The sequence below is a fragment of the Vitis riparia genome, chromosome 18, assembly GCF_004353265.1.
Source record: "Vitis riparia cultivar Riparia Gloire de Montpellier isolate 1030 chromosome 18, EGFV_Vit.rip_1.0, whole genome shotgun sequence".
NCBI classification, from domain to species: domain Eukaryota; kingdom Viridiplantae; phylum Streptophyta; class Magnoliopsida; order Vitales; family Vitaceae; genus Vitis; species Vitis riparia.
This window is the reverse complement of record NC_048448.1, coordinates 23,670,072-23,690,657: the sequence shown is the minus strand read 5'-3', so window position 1 is coordinate 23,690,657 and position 20,586 is coordinate 23,670,072. Positions and strand designations below refer to the sequence as shown.

The window sequence follows — 20,586 nt, the reverse complement described above, 5'->3', positions numbered from 1 at the left end:
AGTTTGGAGGCCACGTACAAAAGAAAAAAAAAAAAAAAACAAGATCCACTCTATTTGGCTACTGGTTTTCTGGATCTTTGCTTTCTTTATTCTTTTGGTACTACTAATCCTTAATGCCATTGTGGATGGAGGGAGTATATTTTATTTCTATACTCAGCGGACTTTTGCATTGGTCACAATTTATTTTGAGCTTGGGTCATTGATTTCCATGTATGGATGCTACCAGAATCACAGCACAGTTAGTGGCAAAAGTGTTGATGATGTGGGTTTAGATGTAGAGCAGGGCGGGGACTTCACGGTTCCTATGCATGGAGAAAATTTTAACTTATCCAATACAACAAAGACTTCACAATTCCCATGACGGATAACATATCTACCACATGCCTATGCCCTCATCACTGTTCGCGCCTACCATACCCATTTCTCACTCATGTATATAGGAATCATGCTCCCATCACTGTACCCATATTTCTACACTTCAGATGTCCATTTTCTCTCATTATCACCTACTAACCATTATACTATTCTCATCCTCATCAATGTTCATACCCATCAAACCCATTCCCCTTTCATACTCACCACGTCCATTACCACTCATTCTTGCCATTCCTTCAAACCAACCCACTAACCCCATTTCTCTATTTCTTCATACCCATATCTCATACCCCCATGCATGTTACTTTTTTTTTTAACTCCCATTTACCCACTTATCTCACCATTGTTTCCATCTTACACCTACAAACCCATTTCATCTCACCACCATTACACCCATCTTCATTCTCATATCTCCCGTTTTTTTTTTATCCCACCACCCAATCTATTCCTCTCCTCATGCCCACTACTCTTTCATACCCATGCATTTTCCTACTTGGCTTCATATCTTCCATACACACCACATGTATGTATATACTCATCCCACTTTACCACCTCATTACTAAACCCGTAAACCCATTTCTCTCTAAACCCTCTCATACCTATCAAACATCTCTCTCACTGTTCATTATCCATTCCACCAACACCATACCCATAACCCCATGCATTTCCGTTTTTCCCATACCCTCCTAAACCTACCTTTCTCATCTTTCTCTCATTACCCGTGACCACACTTGGCCGCTTTCATACCCACCACCTTTCTCACCTTACCACCCTTCCATCATTCATGCCCTCCACCTAGCTCATTTCTCATTCATTTTCCTTCTTTTTCTCCCCATGCATGAAGTTCCACCCATGAATGGGAACCATGCAAGCATGACCACCTTTCATACCCATTTTTCTCTCACTACCCGTGTTCATGCTTTCATACCCATCGCATGCACATGGTCATCCTTCACTCATCCCATATTCACCTTTCCTCACTACACACCCTTCATGTACTTGCTACCACTCAAACTCACCACTTTGCCATACCCATTACCATATTCATCTTCTTATCTTTCTTACCAACCATGCCCACCTCTTTGCACCCATTATCGATACCCACCATACCCATTTCACACTCATACACCCGAATCATGCATTCATCACCATGCCCATATCCTCAACGCCTTCATTCTCTCTACATCATCATACCCATCATACCCACTTTCCCTCATCACCATATCCATCACCCTTTCCCTTCATTCCCCATTCACCTATCCCATATCCTCGTACACGCAGCTCATGCACACATCCCCTTATCATCCCTCTCAAACCTTCTCATAAAATTTATCCCACCACCTTCCTAAATCTCCTCATATCTATCATTTTTCATGCCCATGCAATGCCCACCACACTCATCTTTCTCCATCAAACACCCTTCAATACCTATTTTCCATGTACATTCCACCATTCACCACTCTCCATCTAACCATATCACCACCTTCTCTTTCTCTCTCTCTCTCTCTCTTTCTCTTGTTGAGCAACTGTTGATGATGATTGGAGGCGCCCAAGTTCGGCTTAATGGGTGGCAACAGGTTGCTGTTGCTATGGGTTGGGCAATTAGCGCATTAACGGACCCGTGCCGAGCAGATTTGATTGTGGCTCTTGGCGAGACTACTAGGAAGTTTGCTTTTGAAAATGTTCTAGAAAGAATGAAGAAGAGCCCGAAAGGCCAGACTATACCCTTGGACAGACCACGTGTCATATCTACAAGAGTGGGTCATGCATGGGATATGCCCGCAAACACATTTGATGCTACCTATGCGAAGTTCATGGGATCCATAAACTTTTCCCCGGATGACCAGCCACCAGTGCGGTTCATGGAGACAAATGAGCTTGCATATGTCTCCAAGCGTGCCCATGAGGTGCATGACTTTTGGCGCATCCTCTTTAGCCTCCCCACTAACCTAATTGGTGAGTCGGCACTCAAGGTAATAGAGCTTGAGCAAATGTTCCTTCCAATGTGCCTTCTATATGTCATAGGGGGTATGACAAGATTTGGCGAGAAGCAAAGAGTATTGATCTTCCAGCATTACTTTCCTTGGGCCATGATGAATGGGGCTGAGCTTCTCACATAAATAATCAATGTTGACTGGGCCTTCCACAATGGGTCATTCCATAAGAAAGGATTCTAATATGGACAAGTATGAATCCTAAATCAAGGGTACCTTTCTTTCGTTTTGATATATTGTCCTAGGCCCACATGTTGCATGACCACCTTCAGGCTTGCAATGCCAACCACTGCACTTTCTTTATCTATTTTCTTATTTTATTTATTCATTCTATTTATCGTTCCCTTATTTCTTTTTTAATATCCCCAAATTAATTTCCAAATTCCAAAATTTCAATTTTCACAAGTATTTATCCAATCATTATTATTTTTGTTATTATTATTATTCCATTCATTTATTTATTCACTTAATCATTTATTTAAAATTCCATCTCTAAATAATTCTTCAAATTTCCAATTTCTAAATTCAATTTTCAAATTCCGAAATTCCAATTTTCACAAGTATTTATCCAATCTTTATTATTTTCGTTATTATTATTATTTCATTCGTTTATTTATTCACTTGTTCATTTATTCAAAATCTCATCTCTAAATAATTCTTCAAATTTCCAATCTCTAAAATCAATTTCTAAGTTCCAAAATTCCAATTTTCGCAATTATTTATCTAATCATTATTATTTTCATTATTATTATTATTCCATTCATTTATTTATTCACTTATTCATTTATTTAAAATTCCATCTCTAAATAATTCTTCAAATTTTCAATTCTTAAATTCAATTTTCAAATTCCGAAGTTCCAATTTTCATATTTGTTTATTATTATTATTATTATTATTATTATTATTATTATTATTATTATTATTATTATTATTATTATTATTATTATTATTTTAAAATTTCCACTTTCAAACTTAACTTCCTAATTTCCAATTCTTAAATTTAATTTTTAAAACTTCAAATTTGAAAATTTAATTTTCTAGACTTTAATCCTCGAGTAATTTTCCAAGTTCCAATTTTCATGACTCCCAATTTCAAATTATTTCTAAAATTCCTATTTTTCAATTTAGTTCTTAAAATTTCAATTTTCAATTTAGTTTCAATTGATTTTAAATATTTTAAATTCATTTATTAAATCTGTTTATTCGCCTAACTTAATTATTTTTATTCGTTCATCTTTCATATAATTAATTAATTATTTATTTAATTTTATGTTATTTGTTTATTTATTTATTTGTCATTATTATTATTGACATTATTTTCTTCTTTCTTTATTTTTTTTTTCTTCATTAAAATCTTGATTCACCAAAACCTAATTTTTAATAAACATGCTACCATTTTTCATTCAAGTACACATCTTGTGTTTTTATTTGGTTCTTAATTATTTTCTCGTTTTTCACAACTTTAATAAGCACGGAGACAATTTTCATAATTCTAGAATAATAGAATTCGAGATACTAACTCGTGTAAGATCGATTGGGTTTTGGTAGGACTCAACATATGTGATTTTCTCGTTGATTGATTGACTATTATGCTTGATTGGCTTGCTTCACTCTATGACATGCATGCGATTATTCTGTATTTGTACACTAACTTCATCTCTTATGATAACGCTCAGTTTGTGACTAAGGTACGCCTCGTATCTGATAGTGTTTATTGATTTATTTGATATCATGCATGTCTTGCTTTCATACATTTGAAAATATCCATGTTCAATCGATCAATTGTCATACTCACTTCATCTTATTTAGTAGAGACCCGTTTTTAGGGACTTAGAGGGGTGTTACAGTCTTTGTTAGGAATTTGAGGCTAATCCAACCTGTGGTAATCACCCTAGAGGGGGGGTGAATAGGGTGATGGTCTCTTTTTGCAAATTTAAACTAGGTGAATGTAAGAGATAATTATATGCAAGTATATATGAAAACAATATAAAAACAATTGCATATAAATTAAAGGAGTGGGGAAGAGAGAATGCAAACACAAGATTTATAGTGGTTCGGCGCAACCCGGCCTACATCCACTCTCCTCTAGCTTCAATCCCAAGCTTGAGGTTCCACTAATTCAAGGCTTCCAAACCAAGCCTTCAAGCAATACAATTGGATTATGGTTCCAATCCACCCTCTTAGATTTTTGGCTCCAAGCACCCTTTACACTTCTCAAGAGATACCACACTCTTGGAAAACTTCCTCACAAAGATATACAAATAAAGATCTCTCAAAATCCTAGTAATAGAACTTTAGGCTCAAAGATACAAGAAAAACTAGGATTGAATGGTGCACTAAAGATATACAAGTTTTGGAATAATGGTGCACTCAAAAATACTCTTCTAAGGCTCAAATATACTCAAGAATGATTTAGGAAGGTTAAGCTCTTGAAACAATGAAGATTGAAGCCTTTTTATAGAAGAAAAAAGCCAAACTAGCCGTTTGGGGTTTGACCGGTCGAGATAGGGGTCGACCAGTTGACTAGCCGTTAGCATTTAATGCTTGGCAGGTGACCCTTGGGCCTCGACCGAACCTCGACCTGACGAGGTTCAACCTTGACCGGTTGAACAACCGTTCTGGAAGAAAGAGAAAATTTTTGCATTTTTCAAACGGTCGACCGATTACTGTTCATACCCCTCAACTGGTTGAGCTGGGGGTCAACCGGTTACTGTTCATAACCTCAACCGGTTGAGCTGTGGGTCAACCGGTTACTGTTCATCTGGTTCAACCGGTTGAGCCATTTTTGGCTAACACACAACTTTTTCAATTTAAAACCTTTAAAACAAGTTTGGAAAATATTTGACACAAGGTTTTAATTGAAAACATGAAATCATCTAATTTTAAAAGGATTTAAAATGAATTAATTCTTGGATGATTTTGGTGCATAAGTAAAGAATGTAATGCATGAAAAAACCTAGTGCACCAACAACCTTACAAGGAGATCTTATGAAGCTTGGGTCTTGAAAAACACTTCTCTTTGAGGTGGTCTTCTTCTTCATGATTTCTCCTTGGCTTGATTTGTCTTTGGATTGCCACTTTGGAAGTTGTCTTGCCTAATCACACTTGAAATATGATCATTAATTCTAAACCTTGTTTTGTTATCATCAAAATCAAGATTAACCAAACCTTGGTTTTACAGTCTTTATTGTACCTTCCCAATAAGTAACTTAACCCCCAGACCCAACTCAGTTTTTCATAGACCTGTTTTCCCAAATAAGGAGTCACACTTAGGGTTTTCTTTTTTATTTTGTTTACCCTTTAAAAATAAAACAAAAATAAATGGCAACTTCAAGTCATTTTCTGAATTAATAATCATTTTCAAATAATAAAAAGCGAGTTTCGTCATCGAGTGGGAACGTATCGAACAAAAATGCAAGGTCCACAAAAACACCATAATTTGTGATTGTCAAACATATTTTCTGGTTTTTTTATTCTAAAAAATAGTTATCAAATAGAGCATAAGGTTTCGATTTGGAGCGCTTCTTGCTTTTGGCTTTACTATTTTTAAAAGACAATGATATTATAAAAACACTAGTAAACATGGAAGAACTTGTTATATGAACTAAAATAAAGCTTTTACAAAAAATAATATTTTCATGGTTTTTATATTAAAGTAGTTTACACTCATAACTTCTTTGAATCAAATTAGCCAAATATGCATAGAAGTTTTTATTAAGCTTAAACAAAACCTTTTGACTTTTCCATACTCCATTCAAACCGACCCTTAACGGAAATATCAGCAAGTGTTAGAAGAAGGAAGGGGGGGGGGGGGGGGGGGGGGGGGGGGGGCGGGGGAATAGGTTTTATTAAAAAATGAGTCATATTTCGTCTTTTTCTAAATGAATACATCCTTTTTTAAAAAAAGAGTAAAATAAAATATTAAAAAAAACATGTAAAATGATTATAAAAATTGAGAGATATCAAATGGCATATTTGATAACCACTTTGGAAAATAATTTTTTAACAAAAAAATATAAAAAATATATTTTTATGACTATTTTAAAAAATAATTATACAAACAAATAAAATGATTAAAAATAACATAACATACAAATCATTTTTAAAAATATTTTAAATTTTACTTTTTTTAAAAAAAAAAATCACAAAAAAGTTTTCAAAAACTGTTTTAAAAAGTAGTAATCAAACATGTCCAAAATATCCCAAAACAAAAAAGGTTTAAAAGCCGACTAAGATTTTAATACTTCCATCAGACGATTTGAAATTTTCACTCTACATTTAAAGTTTCTTTAAAATTAAATTATAACATTTCGTCTGAAATTCTTTTGCTTTCCCATGGACTCTTGGGAGACTCTTCCACTCTGAAATAAAATTACACCATCCAAAGCTTTAAAAAAGATGTCACGTCTACAAAATTCGCTCTACATAGTCCCAGAAGAACAAATACCATAAGATCTGTTAAAAACCCAAATGACCAATTTTTTTAAAAAAAAAGAAAAAGAAAAAAGAAAAAAAATACATATTAATTACGATGAACCAATGGACAATGCAGTTCTATTTAACAAGAATAATAAAAAGAAAAACCAAGTGAAGCCAAGAGCAACAAAATTGAAATCCCCAGGAATATTATATAGACACAGCTGCTCAGTCGTCTTCTACAGGGATGGCCACAACTTCGTCTCCTTCGAATGCTCCGGTTCCGGTACCAAACCCCCCCTTCAAAAACCTGCTTTTCTATCTCCCAGAGAAATCAGTTCAACAATGGAGAATCCAAATGAGCTGTTGTTAGTAGTGATTCAAGCGATGCAGCATTGCCTTTTTAGAAAAGTTGAGACCATATGACATTTTTATAGTAAGAAGCCAACTACATTATTGCACAAGAACAACTCCTTTCACTTCCGTTGTCGAATTCGTCATCCGACTCGCCCACTTCACTGCATTGGAGCCGCCAGTTCCATGTTAGCAACATAATTTGAGGGAACGGGAAATTAGAAAGGAAGAGGAGGAAGAGCATGAGGGGTGACATGCTAGCATTGGAGAAGAATATTTCAGGCATAGAATACAATCTCGGGTTTTACAACTTTTTAATAGGAATGTAGCAAAAGAACGAGAATATTTCAAAAGAATAATAGGCTTAGGGAACCTGAAACCAGACAGATTACAGTCAAAAATTAATGTGGGTTCATTTCCCTAACTCACAGAGAGCAGTGATGTGAAATATAAGTCCAGAATGTAACACCCTTATTCGCCAAGGGCAAGTAATGCTTACCATAGGCAATAATTCACTATGCTGTTCAAATATGTGCATGGTGGATAGAAACAGTAATCACTTACAAATAATGGGAACAGGGAATGTCTGAAATTTTTAATTTGACCCATCCGAGAATAAATGCCAAACATATGCCAAACACAATCTAACAGTGTGTGGAAAACCTAACCTTAAGACGGATAACATTGCATCTCAAAGGGGTGTCCTTTGATAATAAGAAATAAATGTTGCTACATATTTCAAGTTATAACTCAAGTAAGAGATCAAGGAAAATAAACAAATAACAATCCTTCACAATCAAATTACCAGGAAGAATCGCAAGAGAGGCATTAAGGTGGAAAATGGTAACAGGAAGAATTGCAAGAGAAGCATTAGGGTGCAAAATGGTGATGGGATTCAGCAGTGTCCAGTGGTGCTGATATGTTTATTCATTAATAGAAACAGTAAATTACCAAAGACAGAACAAAGCATCAATGCGCATCTCAAAATCAACCACATTCGGATCGTAGTTCAGGGTAGCTTAAAGCTATATAGGACATAACACAATGAGGTATCATGGTTTCAAGATCAGGGGAGCATTCATGCTTATCACATTAAAAGACGTGTTCTCATCATATGGTTTGAGGCATGTTTCAGTTCTGTGTAGTGGTGAAGTTTTCATCTGTTTGCTACTGGTTAGTAATTTTTCAGCATCTCTACAAGGGTGCCTACACATTTGTACAGATGGAGGTTATTTGTTGTCTAAAGTATATTTTATGTTAATTAGCTACTTGAGCCACACAAGGAGACTATTTCATAGCAACGAAAAAAAACATAAAGAGACTAAACTCCCGGAGCTTGTCTACCATTAAGTTCCTCATCTGGGCAAGTGATAATCAGGCCACTTGCATCAGGATACATGCACACCAACTGGAACTCCAGACAACCAAAAAAGTCCAGCTCTTCTTCTCTCAAGTATGATTATCAACAACCATCATGCATTTCATAAATGCATCTTATTTTCACGTTTCCCCTTGGCTAGTGGTGTATTCAACTTGAAGAACCAATTGATTAGGAGGTTTTTCAATGCAGATGTTCACCTAAAGGTTTTGTGCTAGCTGTCTACCCATGCAATCCTCCTTTATACGAGCTTCATCAGCTGGGTCAAATATAAGACTCTAAACATGAAAAAATGTGGAGCCAAATTGTGAACCATCAAATAATCTTTCTACAATCCTGGTCAAAGAGATGGTTGATGATCATAATTATGGTTCAGAAACCTCAACAAAAATATACACAATGAAATACAAATAAGAGTGGTGAATAGACTCCATGCAGATTATATACTCGTGTATATAATGATGCAAGCCTGATTAATTTTGCAGCCCATATGGTTTGGAAAGTAACAGGATCAATAACTCTGGCTGTATTGCATGACAATTAAGCTATGTCAGACATCAAACCAGCAGGATTCAGAATGGCCATTGAAGCAAAACTCTTACCATCTGGAGGGGTTTGTTCCAGCATTTGGTTTGGGCATTAGGAACCTTCTAATAGAAGAGGATTCAGCAGTGGCTATTTCTCAGGATTCTTCAGGGGAGGGGTGGTCCCCTGAAGCACTATTTTCAAATTCATGGTGCCTCCTTCCTATTTCCTTCTAGGCCTGGATTTTCATATGGAGAAGAAGGGACAGCAGACAATATCACCATACAAAACAATTGAGCAAGAGATATACCCCACTCTATCCCTCTGTTTTAATAAGAAAAAACATAAGAAATATGCACATGGCACACTATACCGCACATGATTTAAAAGAAAAGGAAAGAAAAGAATAAGTGTATAGAAAAGGAAAGAAGTACAAGTTTGCTTAATTGTTTTGAGGGGAAAAAAGGAAAATAAGGGAGAGAGATAAACAAGTGAAAAGATGGTGTTTCCAGATGTTGAGATTGAATATGCCCATTTCCCTTTTTTGGTCAAGGGTGGGCTGCATAGCCAAAGTTTATAAGTTGTGCAACCATTTTACTCCCACTATGGATCTTGTTGCTTGGTCATAGGCTCAAATGTAGAAAGTCAAACGCTGTGAAAACCTAGATCAGCTACAAGCTACTTGTGCAGCACCCGCCTCATTTGTCTGTTGGCCCTATTAGGGCAGACTTTCAGTTATGTTGCTGCCATTTTGTAGTTCTAAAAACAAAATCTGAATGAAAATGCTGGAATCTTGACTTCTGAGAACATTGGACATCTTTACAGAGCCTTGTGAAAAATGGATTTCAAAATCAAACTTCAAATTGTGTGTCATTTTGATTTTATTCTTTTTTAAAAACATGAAATGGCTTTTCAGAATGGAATCAACCATTCCCTTCTTTATATTGGCAAACTTTTCCAAGATCAATGATCCAATTATCGAAAATTGATGACCCAAAATCCATGCCTAGATTCAACAGCTATTTACACCTGGTGCTAAGCCCTCATAATAATGTCAATAAGATCACAATTTCAAAATATAAAGCAAGTGCAACTTCACAAATTGGCGAACCATCATAACAATATAACACAATTTACCTGAATTTTAATGGATTTTAAGGCCATAAAGTTACATAAGATTCAGTATGACAGAAGTTCATAATAAATAAAGGATTGAAAGAATCATAGGAAACTTCAAATAATAAATGAAGTGCTAATTGAATCTAAGAAAAAAACCTTTTACAAAGAGAATTTTGATAGGGTTTTTCTTGGGCCAAAGATACCACAGGGCCACACAATGTTGGGTAGCCTATCCCCATATGCCCATAAACCACCAATGAGGACTGCAGACCAACAAAAATCAAACACCAGACCTCAATCGGTTGGTTTGACGATTCCAATCTAGTCCTCCGTCTTGAAATTTTCCCAGGCTCTACGTAAGCCTGTTGATCAGCCTTAACCAATCTAAGAACCCACCTAAATAAAATATCTATTTAAGTTGCTATATGCTATTACTTTTATAATGATTATTTATGGGTAAATTTTTGTCCCCATTGGAAATTGAACTTGGAACCAACCCTCCCAAACCCTTTACCACTTGAACAAGCCTCAAGGGCTATGCTATCATATTAATATATTTCCATCAAGAGTAATTTTCAGGTTTGTGATATACTTTGTTTAAGTCTAGGATTTCATGCAAGCGATCACATCTTCAAATAAAAAGAAGTTGCAGAACCCTAGTTTCTCATAAGACTATTCAGAGTTCTCAGGTTTCAAGTTAGTACTTTCCCAAGCAGCAACAATCCAGGTCTGCAACCTTCTATTACATGCGCCTTCTCCTCAGTGATTGTAGCATGCCTCCTCATTGAGGTTTTCCTTTCATATATTCCTCATTGGTTGTAGTATTTCTCCTCACTAAGTTTTCATTTCATGTGTCATCTACTACATTGAGTAGGTGGTTCTTTCTCCCCATTTTAAAACTGGCAGTTTAACCTCCACAATACAGACTATGATGAATGTTTTGGAATACGACTGAGATAGAAAATCAGGGTAGAAAGCGATCACTTTAAGCTTCTCTAAACAAGAGCTTATAACCACCCAAGCACTTATTAAAAATAGGATTGTAAGAGTCATATAAATATCGGTCCCTAGTATTCTAAAACATATCTGAAGTTCTGAACAACTTCTCGATTATTCAAGCAGTGTGATTTGATATACTGGACAGTAGTCTCCAATTACATAACTTTGTTTTCGATTACTACTTACCATATGCATGTTTGAGTGCCAGAAAGAAAAAAATATATATTTCAAAGATGTAGGAGACAAAATGCAAATGGAAACAGCATATCAAAAATCAATTTTTGGAATTTTAGCAGTGTTAAACCATATTGGAGTATGCAGGTAAAATTACAACATTAAAAAAAAATTAAAAGGAAGGATGAAGGAAATAAGAAATACATGCACAAGCACATGCATCAATAGAAGCATCTAAATATAACTCTGGCATATTTAGGGCAAAAGAAAAATAATAAGCTAAATAAACTGCATGCATAAAAAATGAAATTTGATTAGATATGAAGTGTCCATACCTGGGCTCAAATTCCTTAATCTCAACAAGCTCTCTACCACATGCATCTGTCCACTGCACTTTCCTCCTTTCAGTGCAACCGGGGATGTCACTACATGTTTCACCCAATGGCTCACATTCATTATCACCACCAGAAACTGGAATACTATTAAATGGTTTTTTCAAGCTACTCTTAAGAGGAACATCTCTTTCATTGTTATCGTCACCATGATCAGTAGTATGATCCTTGCCCTTGTCTGAAATAGGAGGCCCTGGCAAGCCATCCTGCTGTTGAACAGGGCCCACCTTCAGTGGGGATGGGACCTCAAGTCCTGCGGAAGCGCGACCAAAGCAGACAAAGGAAGCGCACCCGCGGGAAAGCCGGTTCTTCCCGGAAGCCAGCTGGAGGTCGGTGTCGGATTCTTGGTCCACCAACTGGTACTGATTCCACGGGGAAACTCTCATGGGTTTTTCTTCGTTCTTCTGACCCAAGAGAAGAAGGGTCAGGCCCTTAGTGTACCCCGAAGCTGAAGAAGAGAAGAACCCTCCTCCTTCCACTGCCAATAACATCAGTTCTGCTCATCTGGGCATCAAGAAGCAAGTTCTTCTAAACTCCCTCCCTTGTGAAGAACCAAGCCGCCAGCCTTGCATCCACCCATAACTCAGAGTCAGAAAGCTTATCCAAAATATCACTAAAGTGTAAATACACACACTCAAAAGACATAATATACACTGTGTCTGTAAGGAAACCTGATGAAACAATTAATAATGCAATTGCATATCATTAAATGGCCATTATAACAATGAAATACAAATAAGTAAAAGATGCCTATTGGTAAATTGATTCCTAAAATGGTCATAGCATAATTAAGAGAGTGAATTTTACTATTTTTCCATTAATACTTCTAATGACTTTATTAATGACCTGCAAGAGAGGGATAATTTCGAATAAGGATTAATTGGCCTAGATGATAATATGGATTAAGATAATAACAAATCATTCCACAAAAACATCACCAAAAAAAAAAAAATAAATAAATAATTCCAAATTCTTAAGATTCACAAAGAAGCCAGTTTACATAAATGAACCGATTGAATATGAACCATAACTAGCAAAGCCTTGATAGCATGTATAAACAAATTATTATGGAACTAAAAAATTCATCAAAAATCTGCTAAAGAATTTTCTAATTCCAATGTGACTAAAAAATTTCAACAAGAAAAAAAAAAAAAAAAAAAAAAAAAAAAAAAACCCTTAAATGCATTGTAATCACAATTTTAGAATGAATAAACATGAAAAAAATCAATAAATTTAATTAATAAAAGTGATGAAGTTGATGAAGTCAACACTTCAAATCAATTTTTCTACGTCAACCACGACTCATTCAAGGGAAAAAATTTCTACATAAATCACCACAAATTCAATTGGAACTCTCAGTGAAGTTTCTATATAAATCTTATCAGTTTGATCAGCACTCATAGAAGTTTCATATCAATCTGTTATTCATAAAAGACAAGTAATTCATAAAAGCTTATAAATTCCACTCTTCTCTGATCAAGGATGAAAAGCTAAACAAAATAAATCAATAAATAAACCAATACTTTCATAGAACTTATCGAAAAATCATTTGTCAATCATCACAGAAGTAGAAGATCTCTTCACTCCTCCCACGCATCATCTAAAACAAAACGGTTTTGCTAACATGCAACCCCTCACATAGGCCCCCTAATTCCACCATCTTCAACGGAAAGAGCTACTGCTCTCACAGAACTGACTCTCCGCTCCTTTTGCCAAGAAAACGAAGGAAAAAGAAAATAGAATTCGAATCTCAGATTTAAAAACCTCCACTCCACTGAGCACAATTCAACCACTAGCTCAGTCAAGATGCTCTCCCCATTTCCGCCTAATCCAAACCAAACCAACACCACATCACTCCAAAGCAAAACTCCACTTCCTTTCATCTTCCTGCGTTACATCCGAAAGTCAGAGAAAAAAGGAAGCATGTAACGCACAGTACCTGAAATTAGCTCACAGATCTGAAAGCAAGATCTCCGGCGACTCAGAGGTCGGCGGCGGCGTGAGAACGTCGGAGCGGCGAGCAGAGCATCGCCGATCGCAGAGGAAAAAGGTGGGGAAGCAGAAGCCGAAAAGGTTTATAAAGGGGGAGTGATCGGCGAGGAATTGGAGAGGAAATGAATAAAAAACAAAAGGGTGAGTTTACTTGTGGGTTGAATTATTTGAAGGAGGAGGAGAGAGGGGAGGGGGGATAGTGATGCCGTGGCGCATGATAGCGATCGGACCCTCATTTGAAATTTTAAAACCTTGAGGGCCTATGAATTATAGGCAAATATTATGAGTGCGGTAATTAAAAGGGAAAGCTTGCTTTTGTTTTGTTGCCTACGGATAATGTCTGCTTTTAACTCCACTCTTTTCTTCTTTATTATTTTATTATTTTTATTATTTTTTTATTTATGGAAGTGGGATGTGTTGTATTGCTATTAACTATGATTAAAAGGGCCAATTTTTTTAATATTATATTTTTTATCTAATAAATAATATTATTTTAAAATTAAAATAAAATAGTGACTAAAATTAGAATATAATAGAATATTATAAATTTATTGAAAAAGATAAGAATTGATTCACATTTTTTAACAACTTAGTTTTGATTTTTTTTGGGATAAAGTTAAAAAAATAAATTATCTTATAGTTCGAGAGTACTAAAGTGTTTTATTTATAAATGTTTTTAATAGAATCAACCATTTTGAGTGTTTTTAATGGAAATATTTTATTTATAAATGTTTGAGAATCACTTCTCGAGTGTTTCTAGTTGAAGTTGAAGTGTTTTTCTAAAAAATATTAAAATCTATTTTCAAATTTTCATATTTGTAACTAAATACCTAATTTTTTTTTTTTCAAAAACGTTTTTTAAACTAAAAGTATTTCCTAAATTATTTTTAATATCATTTTTCAAATAATGAGACCAATTCCAACAACAAAATTTGAATTATTTAAAAATTTATTTTCAAAGTAAAGAGACTATAAAATAGTCTTGGTTTATCTTCCTTTAAAAAAATAAAAAATAATTTCTTAATTAAAAATAAATTAAAGATATTTTTTTATAAAATATGTATTAATATTATAAAAAATGTAAATCATGTCTTTTATAAAAATATAAAATAAAAGATAATATTTTAGCAGATATTATAAAATATGTATTTTAATATTTAATAAAGTTATAAATTGGTTTTTTCTAAAATAATTGGATAATAATATTTTTAAAATAACAATTATTAATAATATTTTATTTAAACTGAATTATAAAAAAGAAGAAAATTTATTTTTTTAAATATATAAATAAATTAAGTTTTTTAGTAATCGCATAAATTCACGATTCAAATACGTATTTGAATCCGTCATTTTCATAGTTTCAAATTATTTTTAAAAATTATAAAATTTATTAATAAATCCGACACATCAAATTTTAATTGATTTGAAAACCAATTACTTGACAAGAAAATTTGAAAAATTATAATTGTGTGTAGAGAAAAATAACTAAGTAATCTTTACTTGTGATTTTTTTTTTATTAATTGAGTTTTTGAGTTACAATTTATTTAAAAAATTTTACTATAATACACCAAATATTATTTATTTTAAAATTCTTTTATAAATAATTCCTAATTTTAATGGAAATTTCTCATAGTATCCAAAACATTTTTTATTGTATTTTTTATATTTTCAAAAAGAAAATCTAGATATCTAAAATATCTTATTTTGATTTCAAAAATTAATTTCTAAAACCCAACTTTTTAGAACGGCCAAACGACTAATATGTAAATATAAAAACTACCGATAATATTTAATATTTTTTTTATAAAACATTTTCATATTATTTCATTTATTACCTAAATAACAAATACACTAAACAAAGTAAATTAATATGACATAAAAATTAAATTAATAAAAATACTTTTATTATAAAAAAAAATTAAAAATATTATCCTCATGGTTCTTGATTCACGACCGAAATTATATAAAATCTAATATCCACTAAGAAATAGAAATGAAAACCAAATACCCCCTAAGAGTTTCTTTGATAAGAATTTTAAGAAGCGTTTTTATCCCTTCTAATATTTCAAAGATAGATAAAAAAAATTTAATATTAAAAATGTTAGAAATATTTCTTAGAATTACTACGAAATGAATTTTTAGTGTTTGAATTGACAATAATTTTAAGAAGTTAAAAGTTTTTGAAAAGAAATTAAATGTTTAGCAAATTTTAGAAAATACTTTAAAATTTTTAGTATTGAAAAATTATTTATAATGATTTTTTAAAAAAAAAAATTGATGGATTATGCTTTTGAAAACACTTTTAAGAGAAAATAATTCTACTTAACACACTTTGGAATAAAAACAATGTAAAACACACACAAAATTGGGCCAATTGTGGAGTATATAAAATTAGTTTTTAGCATTAATTAATACCATTGAGAACAAAAACCCTGGCACCCACCTTGAAGGACAAGTGTGGGTCATATTTTGTAGGCTCCAAAGGCAAAAACCCCTCATTGACTTGTGGGTGACATCACATTTATGGGTACATTTCTTTTTCTTTTTCTTTTTTTGCCCTTTTTCTCGAAATGACCAACATGGGAGGATGAATTAATATTTGGTGATGCAAATTGCAAATGAGAAACCCAATATGAGGCAGTTATTACAGTTACAAATGGAGCAAGCTGCCATTAATACATACATCAGACAAGAGAAAAAGAAAGAGAAAGAGAAAGAGAAAAAGGAAGAGAGAGTTGTAGCACTGATTGCTAGGAGGAAATAGGGAAAAAACACACAGCATTGAATTCAGCTCAAAGTGACAGCCACCCAGTCATTCAAATGACGTATGGGACATGATCTCACCACCCATCATCCCTGAAATGACACTACCTAATTATCTATCTTTGTTTCTAAAAATCTTATGTAATAGCCTGTTACTTGACACTGTATATGTAAATACTTTTCCGTTGATCATGGAAAGAAATGTTTCAAAAAGATTGATTGAGAGGGTACTTGGGAAGTTGACCTATGTGGGAGTGGGAGAGGGGAGCCTTTTCATCACAAGCTTATACGAAGAATGAGTTTTTCTTTTTCTTTTTTTAATTTTTCCTTTTATCCAAACAGATCCGTGGCACACTTCCTGCAGATAGAGCTACAGAAGTAATGGAGCACAGTAAATGGTGGCTTGTGGGTGTGGCTTCCAAGTTCCAAAGCAGCCATGGGTGTGTTTCTTTCCTATGAAAGGGAAATGTGATTGACACCTGAAAGCTATGGATCACATCCAAGTCAGTGAACTCTCATCTCGAAAACAAAAATTAAAAAATTAGGTTGACCTATTTTTTACGCCATTTGAATTCTCTCATCTTTGGGCCCAGAAAATAATTTTTTTTTTTGTCATGGCAGTAGACATTTGGTGATACAACTCTATATTCGAATAATTAAATATGTATAATTACACGTTTGAATGAAAATATAAGTAAATTAAATTAAAACATATGAGTAAAAATAAATGAGATTAACATATAAATAATGAATTTTAAAAATATATATATAACATCGGTTAAATGATGATGTCTTTTTGTACCGACTAAAATAAATGGTAACCCTAGTAAGTAAAAATTTAGATATTTTAATACTTTCAAACTCGTTGTAAATATATTGGTTTTTATATAAATTCAACCATGTAAATTTTTGGCATTTTGAAGTGTCGACAAAATAATATAAAAAAAAAAATACAAAATGCATAGAGTGAGGACAGTTTGAGGCCCTCAAAGGCCTTCTTGTGCTCACCAACACATGGGGTGTCTTGGTTTTGGCTTTGGCTTTGTACTCATTCTGCCACTTTTAGGCCCTCAAGGGCATGAGCTATTAATATACCATTCAAACGACTCTTGGGTGCCACTCCATTCAAGTCTCTTAAAGCATTAATCACAAAAATGTTCATCACATTAGCTAGGCTGACCAAAACTTTAATGGGAAGGAGTTAAAATTGAATGAATACATAATGCCACTTTTTAGAGTAAGAATATGCACAAGTCTCAGTGCAGAGACAATAGGGCAAAACCCACACTTAGGCAATGATTTTTTCCTTTGTTTATAAATTCTAAGACAAAGTTACATTGTCCAAATGACTAGATACCAATGCTTGAGGCAATCATTTTTTGGTACCCTATTTCATGTCATGCAAAGAAAGATGACCACCAAAAGACTAAGCAGAAAAGAAAGATAAGATGATTGCCATTTGCTTATGATCCTCATATGTCCCTATTAAAAATCATATCAATATCTTGTGCTTCATAGCCTTTAATCATGTGTGTAGCAGGTTATGCAAATTTTGTATGCCCCATTTTGCTCAATATGGACTATGTGGGTCAGTATCATTAGGCCAAAGAATGATGGTATAGCTCCAATGTTAGCTTTTGTGGAAGCAAATGATATCTATACTCAATTGACATGAGTTTAAATATTGGTTTCTGCATCCTATTGGTCCAACTCTATTGTATTCATGAAGATCAGAACCACTAAATGGACTTTACTTTAGAAGGAAAGGGGAGAAAATTCTTTGTTCTTTTATCTATTTTATTTGATTTGGGTACTTTGTTTATACCCCATATCTTTCCTTTTCCTTCTCCTTCTCCCCCATTCTCACTTTTCCAACATTGTTCATCCTAGTGCAGCTAAAGTTGTGGCTATGGTCCACAGGGTGTAAAGTTCAAAAGCAAATTAAAGGAAAAGAAAGGTTTTTGTGAAAGCTATAGGTTTATTGTAATCATTTTTTTCAATTGTTTCAGATCTGAATCAAGAGTGATCAACTTCCATCTCACTTTCTCCTTCTTGTGACACCTAAATTAACAATTAGGTGATAGAGTGTGACCCAATTGCCGATTAGAAAAGCCGTTAACATCCATCATATCTCAATTATACGCCTATTGTTCGATATGTGAAGCCAAAACATGATTAAATTCATTAAGAAGGCGTGCTTTTGGCGCGATTGAAAGGTATGGTATGACACTATCGCATTAATCGTAGGCATAATGTATGGCCTAAGCATGGGAATTTTGTGCCTTTCTTAATGCCATCTTGGAAATATAGATGGTTGTTTGGAGGTTTAATTAAGTGAAAGCCTGTTGGATCAATGATTGGGAATGGTCAAAAAAGTTGGGCAGGACTGGCTTATCTTCTATCTTACTATAAGCCCAAAAAATGAGTTTTGTCTAGTGAACTTGGTATGAATTTTGGCAAAGGGATGGGCTGTGGGGTCATGGTCATGTAAGCTAGAATGCCCTTTTTCATCTACCAGGGAGTTTTTAAGAGTAGGAGTCTAGCTATGAATGAGAGGGAAAAGAAAGAAAGAAAAACATCAATCATTCTCTGAGACCTTCAAAAAGGACTAAGGCTCTAGCTATGGCCAAGTTGCATGGGATTCCTTGGTGAAGAAACAAATCGTGAGGGCAATTGTGGGTAGGTGAGATGCAATTTTCATTTCATTTCAAGCCAATGATAAGAGTGGCGCATATGGGCTTGAAGGGGTTGGACCCCATGTTTATTGTCTGGTATACCATTGTAAGATCACACCGACGTGATGTGAAAGTCCGGGAATGATCAGGGGCGTTCATCCTTTGCTCTTTTGTGGGTTGATTCTTTCTTATGTTGTCGATGTAAGGTGGTAGGCCATGGTGGTTCTGCAGATGATGGCAACCTAGCCGACCTCCTATAGTCAAGTATGGTGACACTCATGAAAATATTCGGGGTGTCACACAATGGTCCGGAACACTTTTTTTTTTCACTTTTGTTGGAATTGAGTTAAAAAAATGTATTTTGAAAATTTAAAAGAGCTATCTTGATTTTAGGGATATTTATGTATTTTGAAAATTTAAAAAGACTACCTTAAATTTAGGGATATTTATATATTTAATTTTTTTTTTTAAAAAAAAGATAGGTGAGATAATTTTATCCCTTAAATGTCGGCTAAAATATGTTAAATATGAATTGAGTATGAAAGTGTTTTATTTGCTTCTATTTTTAAATTGAAAGTGTTTTATTTTAATAAACGTGCTTACATACTTGATATTTCTTATTGAATTATTTTTTCTCGGTGAGATACCTTAGAGAAGAAATCAGGTCTAAAATTGATTATTTAGATTCTAATAGGTGAAATGACCATGATGCCCTTGACATCTGGGTTCTGGGTGTCACAGTAACTAATTGGAATAACATCAAAGGTGGATTGTTGTTGCACCCAGAAAAGAAAGGAGTTTTTTCTACTGCATCTTTATTTCAGGAAATGAGGAATCTCTGCTGAGGAGACCGAGACCAAAACCAAAAGCCGAAGCCCTGAATTGGACAAAAATGTCATCATCTTTTGTATATCATGAAAGGACAAATATCTTTCCAGAGTGATCATAACTTTCACAAGAGGCATATAAGGAGCATTAACTAGAGGACAATTATAACTAAAATGATAGATGGTTTGTATTAGACCTGCCAAAGTTCTATCTAGTGTCAAATCCTAAATCTTCCAAAGCCAAAATGAATTAGTAGACATGCTTGCATGAGGACAATGAACCCTCAGCAACACGCTCCTCAAGAGGAGAGCCACAATCATAGAGACCTTGGGTTGGTGAGTGAAGGGCAGAATTCTTCATTGTCCTCACCATCCCTAGGGCATTCCCCCTGGACACAATAGGGCAAAGGAGAGGGCCCCTCCAGAAATGCTATAAGACAGATTGATGACTCGACTTTCTTTCATATCCGCCATTCATATCCAATACAGAATGTAGAAGATGAAGAGAAAAGTCAATAATGGGTCCAGTAGGATACTTGCCTTGCTGAAGAAAAGACATCCGAATCTCACTTACTACTGAGGTTTCCATGCTAATAAGCACG

General features: G+C 34.2%; 2 protein-coding genes across 3 annotated transcripts; one reads left to right on the top strand and one right to left on the bottom strand.

The window, feature by feature from the left end:
- The first annotated feature begins 1,907 nt into the window (after positions 1–1,907).
- LOC117905564 (ubiquinone biosynthesis protein COQ4 homolog, mitochondrial-like) lies at positions 1,908–2,495 on the top strand. The gene has a single exon (XM_034818462.1). It carries the CDS (start codon positions 1,908–1,910, stop codon positions 2,493–2,495), a length of 588 nt encoding a protein of 195 aa, XP_034674353.1.
- Positions 2,496–6,731: 4,236 nt separating this feature from the next.
- On the bottom strand, positions 6,732–13,857 carry LOC117907176. 2 transcript variants are annotated; one of them, XM_034820617.1, is made up of 3 exons: positions 13,666–13,853; positions 11,670–12,291; positions 6,732–7,303 (listed from the first exon to the last, which is right to left on the bottom strand). In XM_034820617.1, the coding sequence occupies exons 2-3, from the start codon at positions 12,215–12,217 to the stop codon at positions 7,234–7,236; spliced, it is 618 nt and encodes a 205-aa protein (XP_034676508.1). In that variant the 5' UTR covers positions 12,218–12,291; positions 13,666–13,853; the 3' UTR covers positions 6,732–7,233. The 2 variants fall into 2 exon arrangements, with proteins under 2 accessions (XP_034676508.1, XP_034676509.1); XM_034820618.1 differs by lacking the exon at positions 6,732–7,303 and adding an exon at positions 7,310–7,748 and having other exon boundaries at positions 13,666–13,857.
- Between the last annotated feature and the right edge of the window lie 6,729 nt (positions 13,858–20,586).